This window comes from Coloeus monedula (assembly GCF_965178545.1).
Source record: "Coloeus monedula genome assembly, chromosome: 4".
NCBI classification, from domain to species: Eukaryota; Metazoa; Chordata; class Aves; order Passeriformes; family Corvidae; genus Coloeus; species Coloeus monedula.
In genome coordinates this window covers 3,062,430-3,080,582 of record NC_138784.1, presented here as the reverse complement: position 1 = coordinate 3,080,582, position 18,153 = coordinate 3,062,430, and the positions used below count along the sequence as shown (strand labels likewise).

At 43.6% G+C, this 18,153-nt stretch overlaps 1 protein-coding gene across 1 annotated transcript in view; it reads right to left on the bottom strand.

The window, feature by feature from the left end:
- Window positions 1-18,153, bottom strand: part of CACNA1C (calcium voltage-gated channel subunit alpha1 C) — a gene marked incomplete at both ends in the record, with an annotated part of 458,232 nt that overhangs the window by 62,212 nt on the left and 377,867 nt on the right. The window contains 10 exons of the mRNA XM_082279808.1: window positions 5,800-5,910; window positions 8,657-8,815; window positions 9,283-9,484; window positions 10,134-10,280; window positions 10,375-10,427; window positions 11,099-11,206; window positions 12,286-12,373; window positions 13,807-13,913; window positions 17,245-17,304; window positions 17,441-17,500. Of these exons, the coding sequence (XP_082135934.1) occupies window positions 5,800-5,910; window positions 8,657-8,815; window positions 9,283-9,484; window positions 10,134-10,280; window positions 10,375-10,427; window positions 11,099-11,206; window positions 12,286-12,373; window positions 13,807-13,913; window positions 17,245-17,304; window positions 17,441-17,500 (1,095 nt within the window). The remainder of the gene's footprint in view (window positions 1-5,799; window positions 5,911-8,656; window positions 8,816-9,282; window positions 9,485-10,133; window positions 10,281-10,374; window positions 10,428-11,098; window positions 11,207-12,285; window positions 12,374-13,806; window positions 13,914-17,244; window positions 17,305-17,440; window positions 17,501-18,153) is intronic.

Genomic DNA, 18,153 nt, shown 5'->3' with positions numbered 1-18,153 from the left:
CCTGACCAAGGAATAACAAAGTATGGTTTTGGTGAAAAAGAGGAATGCAAGTAGTATGAAGCAGCCAGTGTTACTTTAGGAGAGACTGCTCAAAGATCTGTTTATAGGCATAAATGTATGAGAAATGTACTGGTAAAAAGGGAACAAAAACAGATGAGTCATTTTGCAGGTTTTAGAAGAGATATCTGTACATCAAATGCATGATAAACGCTGACTGAGAGGAGCTTAAAGAGGAATAAAGAAGTGCAAATGCATCAGGGGAGAAAGAAATACTGAGGACACGTAGATCCATCAGTACGTGGAGACTAAGAAATAACCATGGGTGGCACTTATGATTTCCACTACACAGAGGGTCACAGCTCTTCCTGGGATCACATGGGATTATGTGTGTTGTGCTGAATGCAAAGCTTGCTTGAAACAGCCCCCTGAAATCTGAACTGCTGCACAGAAATGACATGTGAGAACGGCAAGAATTCAGAGTAAAGCAACAGTGATAAACGAGGGGCAGAGGAAGCTGTCTGAGGCAGGACAGATGGCGCTGTTACAGGCTGCTTTACAAGCAACATCCATAAACACCCCGGGAAGAAAGGTGCTGACAGTGTCTGGTAAATGGAATAGACTTGTGATCTGCAGTCTCTCTGACAGTCATAATTCCATGGAGGAAACCTCCAAGATTCCCTTTCCACACGCAGAAACGGATTTGACAAAATACACGATCCTGTGCTTTGCTTTATGCATAGCAGTCGTTCCATGGATATGTCTTCCCTGGTTTGAGATGACAGGCACAGCAGGAGAAAATTCACAGCTCTTGGATTAGTGGTCCTGCCCTAGCTAATAAGGGGACAGGTGAAATGTTTCCTGAAAGAAAAAGTAGATGTGGCTTATCAGGAAAACAGCCCATTCCAGGGAGCTGGAAAGATCTGAGATTCCTGGAGGAATATCCATCCTCACATTAGCATGTACACTGACAGATGGCGCAGCTTCATATGAGTAGGAATTTTAAGTCACTGTCTTTGACTCGCAAAGATAAACCCCAGGCAGGTTTTGTAGATCAGCTGGCCCTTCATGGACTGCTTCTGGTGGGGATTTCTTCTTTAAGAAGATGGAACAGTGGTAGCTGTGAGCACCACAGACAGCACAGCACAACACCTCATTCCCTTTAGTAGTTTTCCCTGGAAAAAGCCTGAAGCAGCAGCAGCATCAGCTTTCTCCAAGCAGGAATTGGAAAATAGCTCACCAGACTGGCTGGAGAATTTATAAAATTAGAAAAACAAAGCAGCAAAAGGCCTTGGCTCAACAGCATTACTTTTAGACTGTCTGCCTCTTTGAAGTAACTAGTCCTGAATCGGTTTATGAGCATCAGCCAAGACAAACACTGAGGTCCTTTTGGGAGTTTTGCTTCAGAGCAGCATATTAATACTCTGTAAGGAGATGCAGGGCATGTAGTGGATGTTTCCTTTATCAGCAGCCCTAATCATCTCAAATCTCTCTATCTCACTGTTAGCACACCCTCCTGACAAGACTGCAGACACGGATGAGCTGTCTTACACAGCGCTTAGAGTAATCCAGCAAAAAAAATGGGGTAACTGACCCTCTGCAGCAGAAGAAGTGTGACACAAACCCACAGGGTTCTCAGAAGCCTTCTCCCTGCCTGGCATGCACTGAATGTGCCACAGCAGCAGCTGCTCCAGCTGACGTGCCCCTCTTCTCTACGGCCTCCCAGGAGACCAAGCAAACCAAAACACTGCTCACAGAGGATGGCCAGTCAAAGGGACAAGTATCAAAGGGACTTGCTGACCAGAGCAACCAATCTCAGCAGTAACAGTATGTTTAGCTAGGAAAGCCCTTGTCTTCCTACCCCCTTTGCATATTTTCTGTAAGTGTTGGGAGATGAGCCCTGACTTGGACTTGGCTCCTTACTCCTGCAGCTGGCCTTTCAGTAAGTAAAGCCTTGCTCCCACCATAAGAACTAGAGGCAGGGCTGGATTATCCATGCTGGTTCTTTGTAGGCAGGCACATATGTGAACCTGCTTCTTATCTGTGCAACTGTGCTTGCTTTTTTCACCTTTAGTATCAAGAGTAGCAAGTAAGGAGGAGATCTCACAGAACAGGAGTGAAGAAATAAAAAAGGGATACAGTAAAAAAATCTACTCAGTCAGGCTGCCACCTCCTCTGTTGCTATGCACGTAACACACACTGGCATGCATTGTATTTAGTGGACCTTGGCAGTGGCAGGTTAACAGTTGGACTTGATGATCTTGAATGATCCTGATGATTTTCCAACCCATTTCCAATTGAATCTGTGAGTATATAATAGTGGATGCCACACCGTGGGCAGCAGCAGGAACTCTGCATATTAGGCTTCCCCTGAAGCTGTTCCACATGGGCACATGCCTGTGGTGACTTCTGTGAGAAGGTAGCACGATAGCAGCTCCCAATACCTCGGGGATCTGTCCTAGTTCCCTTTCCAACTCTCCCTGGTGAAGGTATGAACAAACAGCAGCTTGTTCCACCTTGTGCAGATGGAGAAAGCCTTATCCCTCTGTTGCTGCTGCAGACCCTTCATTCCAAGGTGCCTTTAGGAAGTGGCTGTGCAAGGCAGAGCTCTGTGGTGGCTGCTTCAGAGTCACAACTCGGTTACTGCTTGTCTTGCTGTAGTTGAAGGTTAAGGTGCAGCATCCACGACTGGGTTAAGCACCCAAAAAAAAAAAAGGAGAAAACAGACTGAATATTGCCAGCTTCAGTTCTCTGCTCAGTTCTGTTCTGCCACATTCTCCTGGGGTTTGTCATTAGAACACAACACCTTCAGCTAACCAAGTTTCCTCCTTTTTTGTTGTCAGTCACAAAGCTTACAGCTCTTTTATTTTAGGGTATTCTTCAGACAGAAAAGAGTGATGTTTGGGCACAAATTCAAAATGAGACAAAGCAGCTTAAACAAAGGCTGGTTTGTGTTTTATTGCTCAGGAAATGACAGACAAATCTGTCTGCAGCAGAGATGAGCATTTAATCTTGCCATTTCCCATCTGGGAAACACTAATAACACTCAGCATCTCATTTCTTTGTTGGGGGGACTTGGTTGGCTGGAGGGGATAGGTAGTGATCTCCCAGGTGACAATGAAATACTTTTGGACTTTCCCAGCTGGTGTTCCTGGGGACACCTTCCATCTGCAAATGTAGTTTGGCCACAAGGTGTAGCCAAGTAGATCAAGGCAACTACTTTCTCCATGCTGGAAACTCCCACTTCAGAACACATTCTAGGCAAGTTCATCTTCAGTACTAGTGTGCAACCTGAAAAGAAGCAGCCAGTGCTCCCCAGAGCTGGTCTGAGTGCTCACCTGGGAGAGAAGGTTGCCTTCTTTGCAGAGCAGGCTCAGTCAGTATGGAGCAGGGAATGGGCTGCACCAAATCCTCGTGTGTAACAGACGATGACAAGTGACACAAGGAATCTGGTGTTTCCAAACCCGACTCACTGAGCTGGTACTCAACATAATCCAGTGTGAATATAGGGCTAGAGGAAAGTCTTTTGGCTGTATTAGCTGTTTTTGCAAGGTCAGTCCTGTTTTTCTTCCCTGTAATCCTTTGCTTCAGTTTTTTAAATGTTGGGGTTTTTTTCATTAAGGGATTTAATTAAAATAGAGGTATGAGTTGGTACCATCTTTGGCATACAGGCCAGACCAGGATTTGAAACATTTATTGTTATTGCTGGCTATTCTTTCACCTGAGGTTGTTGTCTGGCTCCTAGCTCAAAAGACTTCACTAAAACTCTACTATTCTGAAATTCTCACAAGGAAAATTTCTTTTTCACTCTCGCTTTTACTATAGTGTAGTAGCTGGGGATTTATTTTGGAAATTACAGAATCATGGAAAACTGGGCTGAGAGGGGCCTCATGGTCTATTCCATTTGCCTGTCTCAAGGCAGATCATCGATTCCTAAACTGTTTTGAATGAAAGGTTCCCCCAGCTTAATTTTAAAACCTCAAATTATAGATTCCACAATTGCTTCAAGAAATCTGTTTCAATGTTTTTCCATCCAGAGGATACATGTTTACCTTCAGTTGATTTTTTAAAAACTTTTTTGTGCAGTGAAACTTGAAAAGGAGATTGAACAGAGGAAAGTAAAACACAGGAAGTGGAAAGGACTTCCAATATCATCAATGCCATTTCCTTACTGTTACAAACAACCATGTCAGGTTCCTTGTATATGTACAGAGCTCAGTGTTTGACCTGGTAGAACTTCTGCCCTAAATATTCTAAACCAAATTCTGCTGAGATTTTCATCTTTCTGAAAGTTAAGAGTCTCCTGCAAAGTGTAACTGCAAAATCAGAAGAGCATTATAAAGCCTGTGAGATACACTTCTGGGTACATGGTGTGCAGATAAAACTTTTATGAAGTGACAGAAAATTTGCTTGCTAACAGATGTGATGAAGCCTCAAAAAATGAAAGGTAGATCTCTCCTGAAAATTAAAATCCCTGCTGAAACAGATAATGATGCTTCTAAATTTCGCAGGACAGTGTTTCAGACCTCACAAAAAAAAAACAAACAAACAAAAAAACAAACAAACAAAAAAAAAACCTGTCCTCATCAGGACTGCACAAGATGCTCATAACTTGCAAGAGAAATACATCTGAAATAAGATAGTGATAAGATAGTGATATTGGGCTTGGGGGAAAAATAAAATTGTGACTATTCCAAGAAGAAGTCCTGGAAAGTGTGGAAGAAAGAGAGAAGCTGGGTGGGAGGAAAGTCAACATGGAGTTAAAAAGAAAAAAATACGACCGAATCCAGTAGAAATGGAGAGCAAAGTTTCTGAGCTGAGGATGAGGAAGATGTTTGATTACACCTGGGAGGAGATGACTTCAATGATCCCCTAACTGCTTAACATGAAGGACAACTGCCAGACATAAAAGTTCTCATCTTTACCAACGTCATAACTGATGCTTCAGAGAGTATCTTGACCATCTCCACAGTGTTTCAAAGCATCCTTCAAGACTCAACCCCATGTGTCAAGGCACCACTGAAGAGATGAAATGACTTGAGGGACCTATATTTAGGTATCTGGATTCAAGTCTGTATGAGACATCACTGAATTTAAACCCCACAGAAGAAAGTCTTGGGTAATTCTGTGAGGTCAGGATCTTTGTCCTTGTCCTGCAGCAGCTGTTAGAACTTAGCTGGAAGAGCTTGCACGTTGTAATCATACCCCATGGTGCAGCTATACTAGCATAATACCATGGCCCAATGCACAGGACAATACTTTCAGACAGGACCTGCTGGGGTACTGAATATTATCAATGAAGTCTTAAATTCAAGACTAGAGCAATCCAAACCATCACTGAGATGTAGCCCTCCCAGCAGAAACATTTTTTTCCAAAGCTCATAACTCAAAATGAGTCATGCTTGATTAACTTCACTTGGGTCAGGAGACTAATCATGAGATGCTATTTATAAATTATATAAGGAAAGTCAGAGAGAGAGCATTAGAATAATATTCAGAATGGAAGACATGTTACAGCCTTAGCACAGTGTCACTATGATAACTTAATGAAAACTAGGAACCTTCTCTATTAGCAGGTGTTGTCTCTTTTTACTTTTTTTTTTTTTTTTTTTAAGTGTGTCTACTCTCCAGCAAAAAAGTTATTAAATATAAGTGAGACTCCAATCCAGAGAGCAACTGTCCAGCTCAGTTCTTGGTGGGGTAATAGATGAGAAAGTTTCACCTCCTCCTTCTCCTCACAGCTGCCCCACACACATGCACACACACACAGAGGCCAGGGAAGTCTACTCCTAGAGCACCTACCTTGGGTTTGAAGGCAATTAATTTCAGGACCATCTCCACAGTGAAGAGGCCAGTGAAGAGCATGTTGAGGATATTCATGGCTTCCTTGAACATGCAGCTCTGACCGTAGTGCTGAAAAATAGCATCCCAGCAGGAGTGTGAGGGTAGGACATGCCAGCAGTCAGGAATACACAGGACCCCTCCCAGCCTCCCTTCATGCCAAGGTGCTCTAAGGAAGACCCCAACGTGTTCCATTTTTCCAGTTAAGAAGTCCCATCTCCCTTCATACATAAGGATTTCCGTGCCTCTATTCCTTTTTGCCACCTGGCTCTGGATGTCCTCTTTTTAAAAGAATCTTTTTGAGGAGTGGATACCAAAATCATACTTATCATCCCAATTCAGGGCTCGTTATAAATTTGCACAATGTTACAATACAATCTCCAATTGTGTTTTTTATCTGAACCTTCCTAACACTTGGATTGCCTTTTTGTTTGATTGTGATTGCACAGCAAGCAGGGGTTTCACTCAGCTGTTCATAATGATACCAAGCCATTCCCCAAGTAATTACACTAAATTCAGGATTCTGCAAAGTACATGAGCAGCTCAAATCATATCTTTCCAATATGCATTATCTTGCATTTGTCAACTCTGAATTGAATTTGCAATCATGCTGCCCATTCACTTAACTTTATTAAGATTTTACGAAGTTACTCTCCATCTTCTATTGATTAATTCAAGCAGTGTCTTCTGCAAGTGTTGCCTCACTTTTCATACCACTATTTCCAGATCATAATACTTGAGACTGATTGCACTGTCTTGTTCTAAGGTCACCTTCCAGTTCATGTTACAAGACCCCACTTGTAGTTGCTTAACTTTAATAAACTTCAACCAGCTGGGATGGATTTTCATATTCTGTATTGGCACAGGGTTATTTATTCAAAGCAGTTTCAGTTAAAACAATTCAGCTGCAGCTGAATGCAAGGCCAGGGAAAAACACAATGTTGAAGCATTTTCAAAGTTTCTTGCAACATTTTTCGTGAAAGGCTCTAATACTTGCAGGACGCTGTTTAGAAACTTGAGATTTTACTGGCATGTGCCTTTTTTTGCTGTCTATTATGACATTTGACCCAAATCTGGCCTCAGCATAAACCTCTGAGAACCTGTACTTTTCTCAAGATGGATTCAGACTTCCTAGCATCTCCAGAGATGCAGTCCTGCCTGTGAGCTCACAAACATCTCACCTCTTCTGGCTCTCTCTGCCCTGGGTGTGTACCATTGTTACAGAAACTGAGCAGCTTCACAGCTTCAGAGTGACCAGGGCAGGAGAGACTTGAGCTGGGAGCAGGGCACTTTCCTGTGCTCCTGTTGCCTCACTCCTTGTTTGGGACCTTGGGTGAAAGAGCAGAGGAAGACTTTGCAATGGGGATGGAAAAGAGCTGGACCAGATGATGAAAAAGTAGGGAGGTCAAGAAATCTGATGAGACTGGGCTGAAGACAGTGAGAGGAGATAAGATGAAAATTGCTTGTGAATATAGACTTGGACTGTTAGTGAGAGATGGGAAACTGTGTCTGGATTTGCAGGGAGACTGGGAGTGGAGCAGAGTGGGATTGATCCACTGGAAAATGTAGTTAAAAGGAAAGTTGGTGTAGTTAAAAGGAAAGTTGGTGTAGAAGTGCATGGGAAGTTGAATCCACAGGAAGGGGCAAACGAGTGAAGTGGAAAAGGTGTAGCTGAGAATGAAATGGTAAGGGGGTGGAAAGGAAATCCATGGAAAACCCAGGAAATACAACTACAATGGTGAGCCTGTGAAGGGCTGGTTGAAGAGTGGGGATCTGGACTGTTTGGGCCAAAGCCCAGGGAAGAGGGTGCATAGACCCGCTGGGTGAGGGGGAAGGATGGGTTTTGGGGAGGAGAGAGACACACAGGGAGGCCTTGGGCAGACACAGACTGGGAGGAACAAGTCAGGAAAGTGCAGCCTTGGGGAAATGTACAGAACAGTTCTGGCGTATGAGGGTCCATTTCATGACTGAACGGAATGTAAGACTGCTTTTTTATAAGCTGGCTACTTAGTAAAGGCTTTGACTCCTTCCTCTTTACTGCTGTTCCACCTACTGCCTCTCTTTGCTGTTCCTGTAGATCCAGCTGCAAATGTTCCTTTGGTGGATTCACATTGGATGTTTGGAAAACCTTCCTACAGTAAGGAAAATGAACACACACCCCAGCAGGTCATAAGGCAATCAGGAGCATCAGTAGTGAAGCAAGGCAGGCAAATACCTCTCAAGAAATGCTTTAGGTGGAGCTGATGCTGCCTTTAAGTGGGGGGATAGACAATATGGCCTCCTGAGGTTCTTTCTAGAAATGTTTCTGTGGTTCTTAATTGAAAATAAAGGCTATACTAAGCCTTCCTACCCTCTCTCTTTCCAGTTTCCTTGATTACCTCATTTGCCAAAATATTTTCTCTCTACTTTTTGACACAGAAAAGACCCAAATTTAAAATTCACATCTCAGGTGAGTGGCAGTTCCAGGCTTATTGCTGCATTTCATAGAAGACAAATCAGAATTGAGAAGTCACTTGTTAGCGGCCACTGAACTGTTCTGTGATATAACACTTTTGGGGTCTTTCCCCCCCCATTTGTTTTTTTTTAAGGAGTTGAAAGTGTCAGATGTTATCAGGAAGAGGATGAGAGGCAGATTCCTCATGGTAACTATGTGTCATCAGAAGTGAACAGGGTACAATGGTTTTTCTTAACGTGCTTTTCCCTCTCTCTGAACACACGGTGTGCAGGTTAAAGTAGGTCTGAACCCCAGACCTTCTTACAGTTTCCCCAACACACTCTACTGCTTCATCACCTGGAGGTTTTCCACTTGCTCACTTACTTGCATGGCCAGGCAGATGGTGTTCAGCAGGATCAGAACGAACATCAGGTATTCAAAATAGGTGGAGTTGACCACATACCAAACTTTGTACTGGTACTGGTTTTTAGGGATGTATCTCCGCAGAGGCCGGGCTTTCAGGGCATACTCTACACACTGGCGCTGTGGAAGAGGCAGGGTACATTTAAAACCCAAACCCAAAATGTCTGGGTGGTCAGCCACCTTCAAATGTAATAAAAATACAATATGGTTCAAGTTTTTTACTGAAATGAAAAAGCTTGGTAGAAGAATTTCTATTAGGTCATAATGCCAATGTGCATGTTCTACCTGTTAAAGAGTTCTATATATGCAATTACTTTGGCCATTTACTTTGGCCAACACTGCTGTTGTGCTGATCTGATCTCAGTGAAACAAATGGTACAGCAAACATTAAGTCATTGCCGTCCCTTCAGAAAATCTTACACCAAGATTTTTTTTCTACCTGGCTCCTGAAAGATGTCGGCAAAGCCAGCTTACAGTTTTATCTTGTTGGTAAGCTTCACATATTCCTCTTTGTGTGCATTTATCTATTAAAATCTTATTCCCAATGCATTTTCTACCTTTAGTGACAGCAAGGTGTTGTAAATTACCTGGTTTTTGTCCAGCTCACAGTTCTTGTACTCTTGCTCTCCTTGTTCCTGAAATGTGACGATGACGAAACCAACGAAGATGTTCATCATGAAGAAAGCAATGATGATGATGTAGATAATAAAGAAGATGGAGATCTCAACCCTGTGATTATAGATGGGTCCCACATCCTCCATGTGGGAATCAATGGACCTATACAGCAACCTGAAAGCAAACAGGAGCCAAATGCAGAGAAAATCTGCAACTGCCTTGAGGCCTTATAGGTGATGTTATAAAGTTAAACTTTGTGGTTTTCTTCTGCTTGTATCAAAATTAATTCACTCAGAGATGTGCAGACTTGCGCTGCTTTGAGTGCAAACTCTTGCAAAAGAGAAGACCTGGCTCTTGTTAATTTTACACATTTCAACCTGTTCAGGGGTGAAATGTTTCATAGTTGAACAAAATCATGCTCTTCAGTTAACAAAAGACAGGAGAGTCCCAACAGCTGTTGGGAACTGAGTTTAAATGGAGAAACCTGAAACCTGACACTGCTGGAAAGAACCTAATATCCATTTTATATTCATTCATACACATAATAATTGTAACAAATATTGGTATCACTGCTACTGCTGGAAATCATCTTTTAAGAACCAGAGACAGTGCTTTGCACCGTTTACAAGTACAGGGACAGAAATTCCTGCAGGAATTTACAGAGTACATCATACCACAGCGACTGCTGCTACTATTGCTATATTTAAAGCTCTAGACTTACTTAAATACTTAGAAAGGGAAAGACTATGCTCTGCCTTTGAATTTTCTCTTTTGAAATGAATGAGGACATTGCTAGCGTTGCACTGGTCCAAGAAACACTCACTCTGGCCAGCCCTCAAAGGTGGAGACGGTGAAGAGGGCCATCATGGCAGTCAGGACGTTGTCGAAGTCGAACTTGCTGTTCTCCCAGCTGCGGGGCTGTATCATGGGCTGGCTGACCTCCCCATCCTTGTAGGTGATGTAGTACCCTCTGTGTGTGAGAGTGGAGACACAACATGGCAGACCTGCACTGCCAGCACGTGGGCGGCCAGCGAAGGGGAGGGATTGGAAAAGGTCAGACCCACCTGCATTCTGCTTCTGTCTGCTTGGAGCTGTCAGTGCAGCTGTACAGCTTGCCCTTGGAAAGGAAGAAAGAGGAATGAAGCTTCCACTTCTGACAGCACAAGGGTTAGGGGAGATCATGTAGCAGGGTGTCTGCATTTACCCCTTGGTTAACCAGCCGTGTGTTTGCATGGCCTTTTGCAGATAGATGTAAGCAAACTGGCTTGAGGGTTGCCTGAATGTGGGTAGCACAGAGCACAGGCTTCTGTCTGCTTGCACAGTACTTTTACGTGCATGTCCTGAACACTTGTTGTCAGGAGGATGGTGAAAAGCAATGAGATAAAAGCAGACATAAAGAAGTGCATGAACAACCCCCTGTGGTTGTCTGGCATGCCTCTTCCTCTGCAAGATGGGAGGTGCACAGCCTGCAAGGACCAATCCTTTTGAACAGCCCCCTTCACCTTCCTGGGACCATGCCATGCCAGTGTCAAGCTCTTTAGGGAAGAACGACATTAGTGATGATTCCTTATGATCACGGGTGGTGGGCAAGAGTTCTGCACGTGCCTGGCTCAGTTGTGGAGAACTGCTGGGAGCAGAAGCCTGGGTAACACTGACAGTGCCCCAAATGTCTTGCCTTTCAACACAAAGACTCCATTTTCCCTTCCTCATGCTTTTCATGCAATTTTTCTTCCCATCCCTTAATACAGCTCAGTATAAAGGGTGAATGAATGGGTCCAGTGGTTTTACCTTAAACAGCTGAACTCCAATGCAGGCAAACATGAACTGCAGCAGAGTGGTGACAATCACAATGTTCCCGATGGTTCGGATGGCCACAAACACACACTGGACCACATGCTGCAAGTGGAAGAGAGGAACAAAAGTCACTTGTAGGATTGTTCTCAACTGTCCTGGCTGAGGAAGAAGCCCAAGAATAAAAATGCAAATAATAAGAAAAAATTATTTACCTAATACCCATTACCCAAGTCATGTCTCAGGAAAGGGACCAACCTCTTTCATTCCTTGCTGTACTTTTAGAAGCAGGCAGAAAGGGATAGAAAAGTACCAGAACTCAGCTCTCTGAAACTTTCCACATAGCTGGGCACCCACCAGCACATAGGAAGCAGCTTATCTAATACAGAGAGGTTGTGTTTAGGGTTGTGGGCCCATCTGTAACCCTAGAAAACCACATAATTTCACCTCTGTGCTGATGGGGCCATTCAGCTCAAAAGCAGCGTGTCAGAAAAGGACCTGGCAAGCGTGGTGGACACAAAGTTGAATATGAGCCCTTGCTACAAAGATGGCAAGTGGCATCCTGGGCTGCATTAGGCAAAGAACTTTTAGCAAGCTGAAAGAGGTGATTCTTCCTCTTTACTCAGCACTGGTGAGACTGTGCCTGTTGTACTGGTCCAGTTCCGGCTCCTCAGTACAAGAGAACCATGGACATACTGGAGGAAGTCCAGCAAAGAGTCACAAAGATGTCTTAAGGGATTGGAGCCTGTGTCCTGGGAGAAAAGGCTGAGAGAGCTGGGTCTGTTTGTCTAAGAGGAGGCTCAGGGGAACCTGGTCAATGTAGATAAATGGCTGAAGGGAGGATGCAGAGGAGGCAGAGCCAGGCTCTTTTCAGTGGCTCCCACTGACAGGACAACAGGCACAAACTGACACAGAGTAGGTTCATCTGAACATTGAGAAACACTTTTACTGTCAGGGTGACTGAGCATTGGAACAGGTTGTCCAGAGAAGTTGTAGAGTTTCTCTCCTTGGAGGTACTCTAAAGCCTGGGCAACCTGTTCTCAGTGGCCCTGCTTGAGCAGGTCCCTTTCAACCTCAGCCATACTGTGATTCTGCTGAAACATTACTTGAGCCACTGCAAAAGTCCATGTAGCCTGAAATAACCTGAATTTATAGTTTATAGAATGCACTGGGACTTATCTAACCTTTAGTCCTTTGGCTCTGTTGATGGCCCTCAGGGGCCTAAGGACCCGCAGAACACGCAGGATCTTCACCACGTTAATGGCACTGGACCTGGAAGAGAGCATTGGAAGGTTTGAGAGATACAGCACTGCAGGGAGTGTGCTGCAAGGGCAGGTCTTGGAATTCTGCACAGCCTTAGCCTGCCTGAGGTGTTTAGTCAACTCCTTGCCATAGCACTTCAGGGGTAAGGAAACCAATCTCTCATGCTACCTTCAGAGGTCCTGCTTCTTGTTCTGGCTTTCATCATCTCTGCTGGATTAATGACAGGGGAATGGAACATGGGCAAGGTATATTTTTAGAGCAGGGCAAATGGACTCTGTAGATACCCATGATATAGGAATTGTGCCAAGATGTAGTCATTATCAAGGCATTTTCAGGTAAGGCTCAAAGAAGCACTCCATTGAAATATTCATAGAAGAGTGAAAAATCCAGGAGACTCCAGCAATAAAGGTATATTATCCACTCGGATTTTGATCCTACAGTGTGTTTGGCCCCTGAACCCACAAATAATTTAAGTGTGTGCATAAATTTAAGGATGTGAAAACTCCCACTGAATTGATGAGGATGACTTTTGTGCTCACTTTTAAGTACTGAACACAACTATCTACTGCAGCAGAGCTCTCTGCACCTTCCAAGACTGAAACCCTGACTGAGAATCTTCCTGGTGCTCAACGACATCATGTTCTCCTATTGATTCTGGGAACAGTTTCTATGTTAACATACCAAGAGTCTGAATTAGGTCTGTAAGAAAGAAACAGCAGGTCAAAATAAGAACTGTGCCATTCTTAAGACCTTGACTGAAAGCCCAGTGGATCTTACAAATTCTCCTGCTTGACTTAGTGTGCAACATGGGTGAGCTGCTAACCTGTAATGGTAACAACTGGGAGCTTGCTTCTTATCAGATGTGAAACTAATTAGGAAACTTCCTACCCAACACATAGTTGGGTAAATCTGTAAACTTATTAAGCAAATTAACAGATGAACCAAAAGAAAACTGCATGACAGAAACAGATCAGCCACCACCACTCTGAATATTCTCACAAAACTCTTCAAGTGCTTGGTGGCCTTCCATTGACTAAGACTCACAACATCCTAGGAAGTAGGAAAACATTATCACCCCATTTTCCAAAGAAGTTATGATAGGTCTAGGAGTGAACCATAAGTCACTGAACTGTCCTGAACCGAAACAAAGGCCTTGGAACAAAGCTAAGTGTTGTGATTCCCAATACACCCATTCTTTGTTCTCATTTGCTCTTTCAGAAAGATTCCCCCTTCCAGGTCACCAGAGTAGCATTTCCCAGTTACTACCTCCTCTCTTGAGGCTGAATTTTAATGGTCTTGAATCATCTGAGAAAAACACCTCATGAACACAACAGGCTCATGAGGAAAATCTTACCCAGATGAGACAACGAGCCTGAGCCATCCCTCCCAGCCCAGCCCTACAACCACCCCCAAAAGCAGCCAGTTGGAAATAGCTCACTCACTGGATCCCAAAGGAGATGAGAGAAACGCTGACCACCAGCAGGTCTAAGATGTTGAAATAGTTCCTGCAGAAGGAGCCCTTGTGGAGGAAAGCCCCGTATGCGGTCATCTGCAGGGAGGCACACGGAGACACAAACACACTTCGCCATCAGCAGCTGCCCAGGAACCAAACCCCACCTGGTGATGCTCAGAGTGTATAACTGGGGAGGGGGCAGTATTTCTAAGATGGCAGACAATTTACCCACAGACCCCAAAGGAGTTGAGCCCCCATGGAAAGAAAAGAGAGTGAAAAAGACAGCAAGATAACTATGAAAGGCCTAAATAAAGAAAGCGGGGAAAATATGCACTTTGAGTGCACTGAGTAAATAACATTTAGAATTAGCAAAGCAGCAGAATGACTGTTTGCAAAAACTACTCTTTGCAATCACATGCTTTTCCCTTTTTCTTCAGTGACAGAGGGCACTTGTATCATATAAAGGCCCCTTTAGCAAAATGGAGTAAAAAATATAAAATAAAACGGGCTCTTCTGTAATTCTTTTCAGTACTTAGACCAGCTGCAGTGGACAGTTGATCACTCTTCCCTTTGTGAAGGAAAACCAGAATCCCTTAGGATTTGATGCTTTAGAGCTGAACTGAAACGACAGGAGAAATTACTGCTCTCTTCAACTTGCTCCTTCTGTTCAGCTCAATCCCATATCCTTTTTCCTACCCATCTTCATTCATTCTTACTCTAGATGGAGTTGTATTTTCCCCTTAGTTTTCCTGACAAAGCCCAAGGCTATATTCCTTGAAACAGAGTAATTTCTTTGTGGAGGTAATCATTATAATTAACCAGGCAGAGGGAGGAAAAATAGTTAAATGGTTTGGCAAGGGAGGCTCTGCCGTGCCAGGGTATGAAGGGTATTGAATACCTGCTGGCTTTGAGGAGGATGTCACAGCTCCAGAGCTGGATCAAGTGACAGTGTAAACAGAGAAGTTTAGACTGGTCTCTGTACCAGACTGGGACTAAACGAGCCTGGCACAGTTCAGGAGGGTGAGGTGATGGAGTATTTGTACCACCTACCTTAGACTCGGTGAGTGATCTAATGCAGCTGCTTTGAAGAAACCCCATCCCCACAACTGCTAATGTTCCTTCCTTAAGAATTCTCATTCCCATCCAGGAATACAGGCTTCTAAGTCTGGTCCTCTGAACCTCATCTAAGTTAGGTGTCTACAGTAACCTGAGGCAGACACCATGAGACTGTTGCTCAGTGATGAGCTGTAGCCAGACTCCCAGCTGACAAGTGTGAACTGGAAAGTCAAACTGGAGTTTTCTGGCTCCTACCAGTAGCTCAGGGTGGCATATTGGCTGGAGGTTTCCAGCCTGTGGCAACTCTATTCAGAGCAGGGTGGAAGGGCACATGGTATATCAGATTATTTTCTTCACCAAACATCCATGACATCAGGGAACTGACTATCAATCAGACAGAAAGTAGAGGGGGAGGAAGTATAAACTCTGGTCTTGGCTTAGAATTTATACTTATAGACACATTCAGCTGGGAAGGGAGGAGGGGTTCTTGCCATAACAAAGGTGGTAAAGATGCCCTTTACTGGTTAGATTTTGTATGGCAATCTTGAAAGAAAGACACCATTGAAATCAGGAGGGGAAGCTCTGCTGAGTTTAGGTTCTATACAAACTGTGGTTCTCTCAAGCCTGTTGAGAGATTTTGTCATCTCAGAAGAGACTCTCAGGGCATTTATAATCTATATTTGCCTCCTATCTGGAGCATTAAACAAGTTACAGCCTTTTCGGATGCCAATTAAAAAACCTTGGCAGTCACCTTGCCCATATTGACCTGAATGCAGGTAGTGTTATCACCAACACGAGGGCACATGAAGCTGGTTTCTCTGCAGCCTTGAATATCCCATGGCCACTCATTCTTTTTCTTTTTTTTTACCATTTACATTAACTTTGCTGTTCTGCAAAACATTGTGCCCAGTGCAAGGCAGCAGAGAAACATGCACCGAGAAACCAAGCTATTTGTGACTTAAACTTAGGGTCCTCGCACTGCTTTCCCACTTGAACTTAGAGAATACCTGGGGATGTTGTCATAAATCACCCAAGTTGACAGGAGGACCTGGGGAAGGCTCAGGAACTCTGCAGGTACTCCCCTGATGAGAGCAGAGCAGCGGGCCAATGGGCTGGGTTATGCTCTGCTAACACTGAAGTCACCAGGAGAGTTACAGCTTCCTTCAGAGGGAGCAGAATTAGTGAGTCCAAACAGGTGCCTTGAGCTGTCCTTTCATTTTTCAGTGTTGCTGTTGGGATGTTTTCCTTTTCTTGACAGGCCTTTTGGATCTGCCATGTGATCTGTGCACGTTCAGAGTTACTGTGTAAACACAGATGCAAACTGCACACAGGCTTAATGCCTACATCTCCCTGGAGAACATTATGGCTTTGGTAATTTCAAGGCATATCAAAAAAAGCACATTTCTCTGCAAAAATATGCAGGGGCCACCCTGCTTGCCAGCCTTCCATGTAGATACTGTTATTAGGGTCTTGAGCTGCAAAGTTTGAGCAGCTCCAAGGCACTGCCTGCCAGCACTTAGAGCTAGCTTGCTGAGAAAAAAAACCCAGCTGCCAAGTGAACCTAGCATTTAGAAAGCCAGAACTTTGCTCAATTACTGTTATTTAAATTATTAGCCTACCAATTTGGGAAAATTAGAGTTAAGAACAAGGCAGCCTATTTTTGTTTTCTTCCAAGCTAAACCATTCTCCTGCGCATTCCCCTTGGTATTGAGCACATTCCTGGGAAACAGGAAGCTGGGTTTTGATGCAATAATTTTCATTGGCAGCTACTGTCCTTGGTGTTTCAGTGGTTTGTACTCTTGGTTCTCTCTCTACACCTAAAAAGTGAGCTTTTGCACTGTGCTCCCTGCCTCCTACTTGGATGTGCAGCCTGTAAGCTCACAGAAGTTGTCAGTCACCCTTTGGGCTGGTTTCTTCAGAACAGAGACCTTCTCTTTGGGTGTAGCCTGTGTAAGAGGTGTGTGTATTCAGAGGTTCTTGCAGAGCAGAAAAGTCCTGTTTGGGAAAGACTGGCCAGGGTAGAGGGAGAAATTTATGAGGGAATGGCCTTTTTCTTGGTCCTCTCTTACATTTCCCACCATTGCACCCTTTTGTTGCAATTCCCCTGGAAAGCATTGTTTTGTTATAGGCCCTCAATTACAAGTTTGAATATCCAAATTTCCCAGGAGACTTTTTAAGCAACTACCGAAACGTCAAAATCAAAAGAAAAACAACCCTTGGAGAAGAGATAGTAATGGGGTTACAAAAAAAAAAAAAAAAAAAAAAAAAGAAAAGAGCGAGGGAGAGAAAGAGCAAAAGAGAGAAAGAGTGAAAGAAAAAAAGAAAGAAAGAAAGAAAAGGAGAAAACAAGTGTATTTCTCAGATCGGTTACCTTAAGAATAATTTCTAATGTAAAGATACTAGTGAAGACATAGTCTGCATTGCCTAGGATCTGAAAAACAAGCACAATTGGGTTAGTGGTACTGAGCGTGACCCAGGAACAAACAGGAGTGTGTGTTAGCAACAGAGACTGGCAGAAAACTAGAAAGCTTGTGAGCAAGTCATGGGAGGGAAGATGGGCACTTTACCTTCAGAGCAATTTCAATGGTGAAAATGACAGTAAAAACTATATCAAAATAAAAGAGAATCTGTAAAAACAAAAGGGGATAGGAGCGGGGAGGGTAGGTCAGTGACTGATCACTTGAATGGGAAATCACAGTTCAAAATTAAATACATATGTTCTTTTCACAAGGGAATGGGGACAACTCTATGGGGAATGGTTTTGTAACAATGTCCTGTTGAATGCAGTGAAGGTCCTGGCACAGAGGACAAGAAACACATTACATGAAATCTTTCCTGAGTTACAATCCCATGAGCACTACAGAGGCAAAATAACTTTTTGGTTGCTACAGGATTTTTTTTTTTTCTTTTTTAAATCTCATCGAGAACATTCAAGGGTTTTCCCAAATAGGATTCCAAACTGAGAACACAAAGAAAGCCTGGTCTCTCAGTGGAAAACGTGAGATTCCTCCTTATTAGCTTCCATTCAGTCTTGTCCTGTGCCTCTCTCAAAGAAAGAAAAGCGAACTGCAAATTCATACTCTAGCTATTCTTTTTTTCTCTATCCCAAATTGCTCTGGATTAGGATGAATAACAAAGACCCTGCTAATTGACCAGAATCTCAGCACTTGTATTGCAACCAGAATTTGGTCATTTGCTAAAGGTGCCTAACTAGATCTCGAATCTTTCTATTTACATCCCGAATAACAAGCCCCCATTCCCAGGAACATAGACCTGGGGA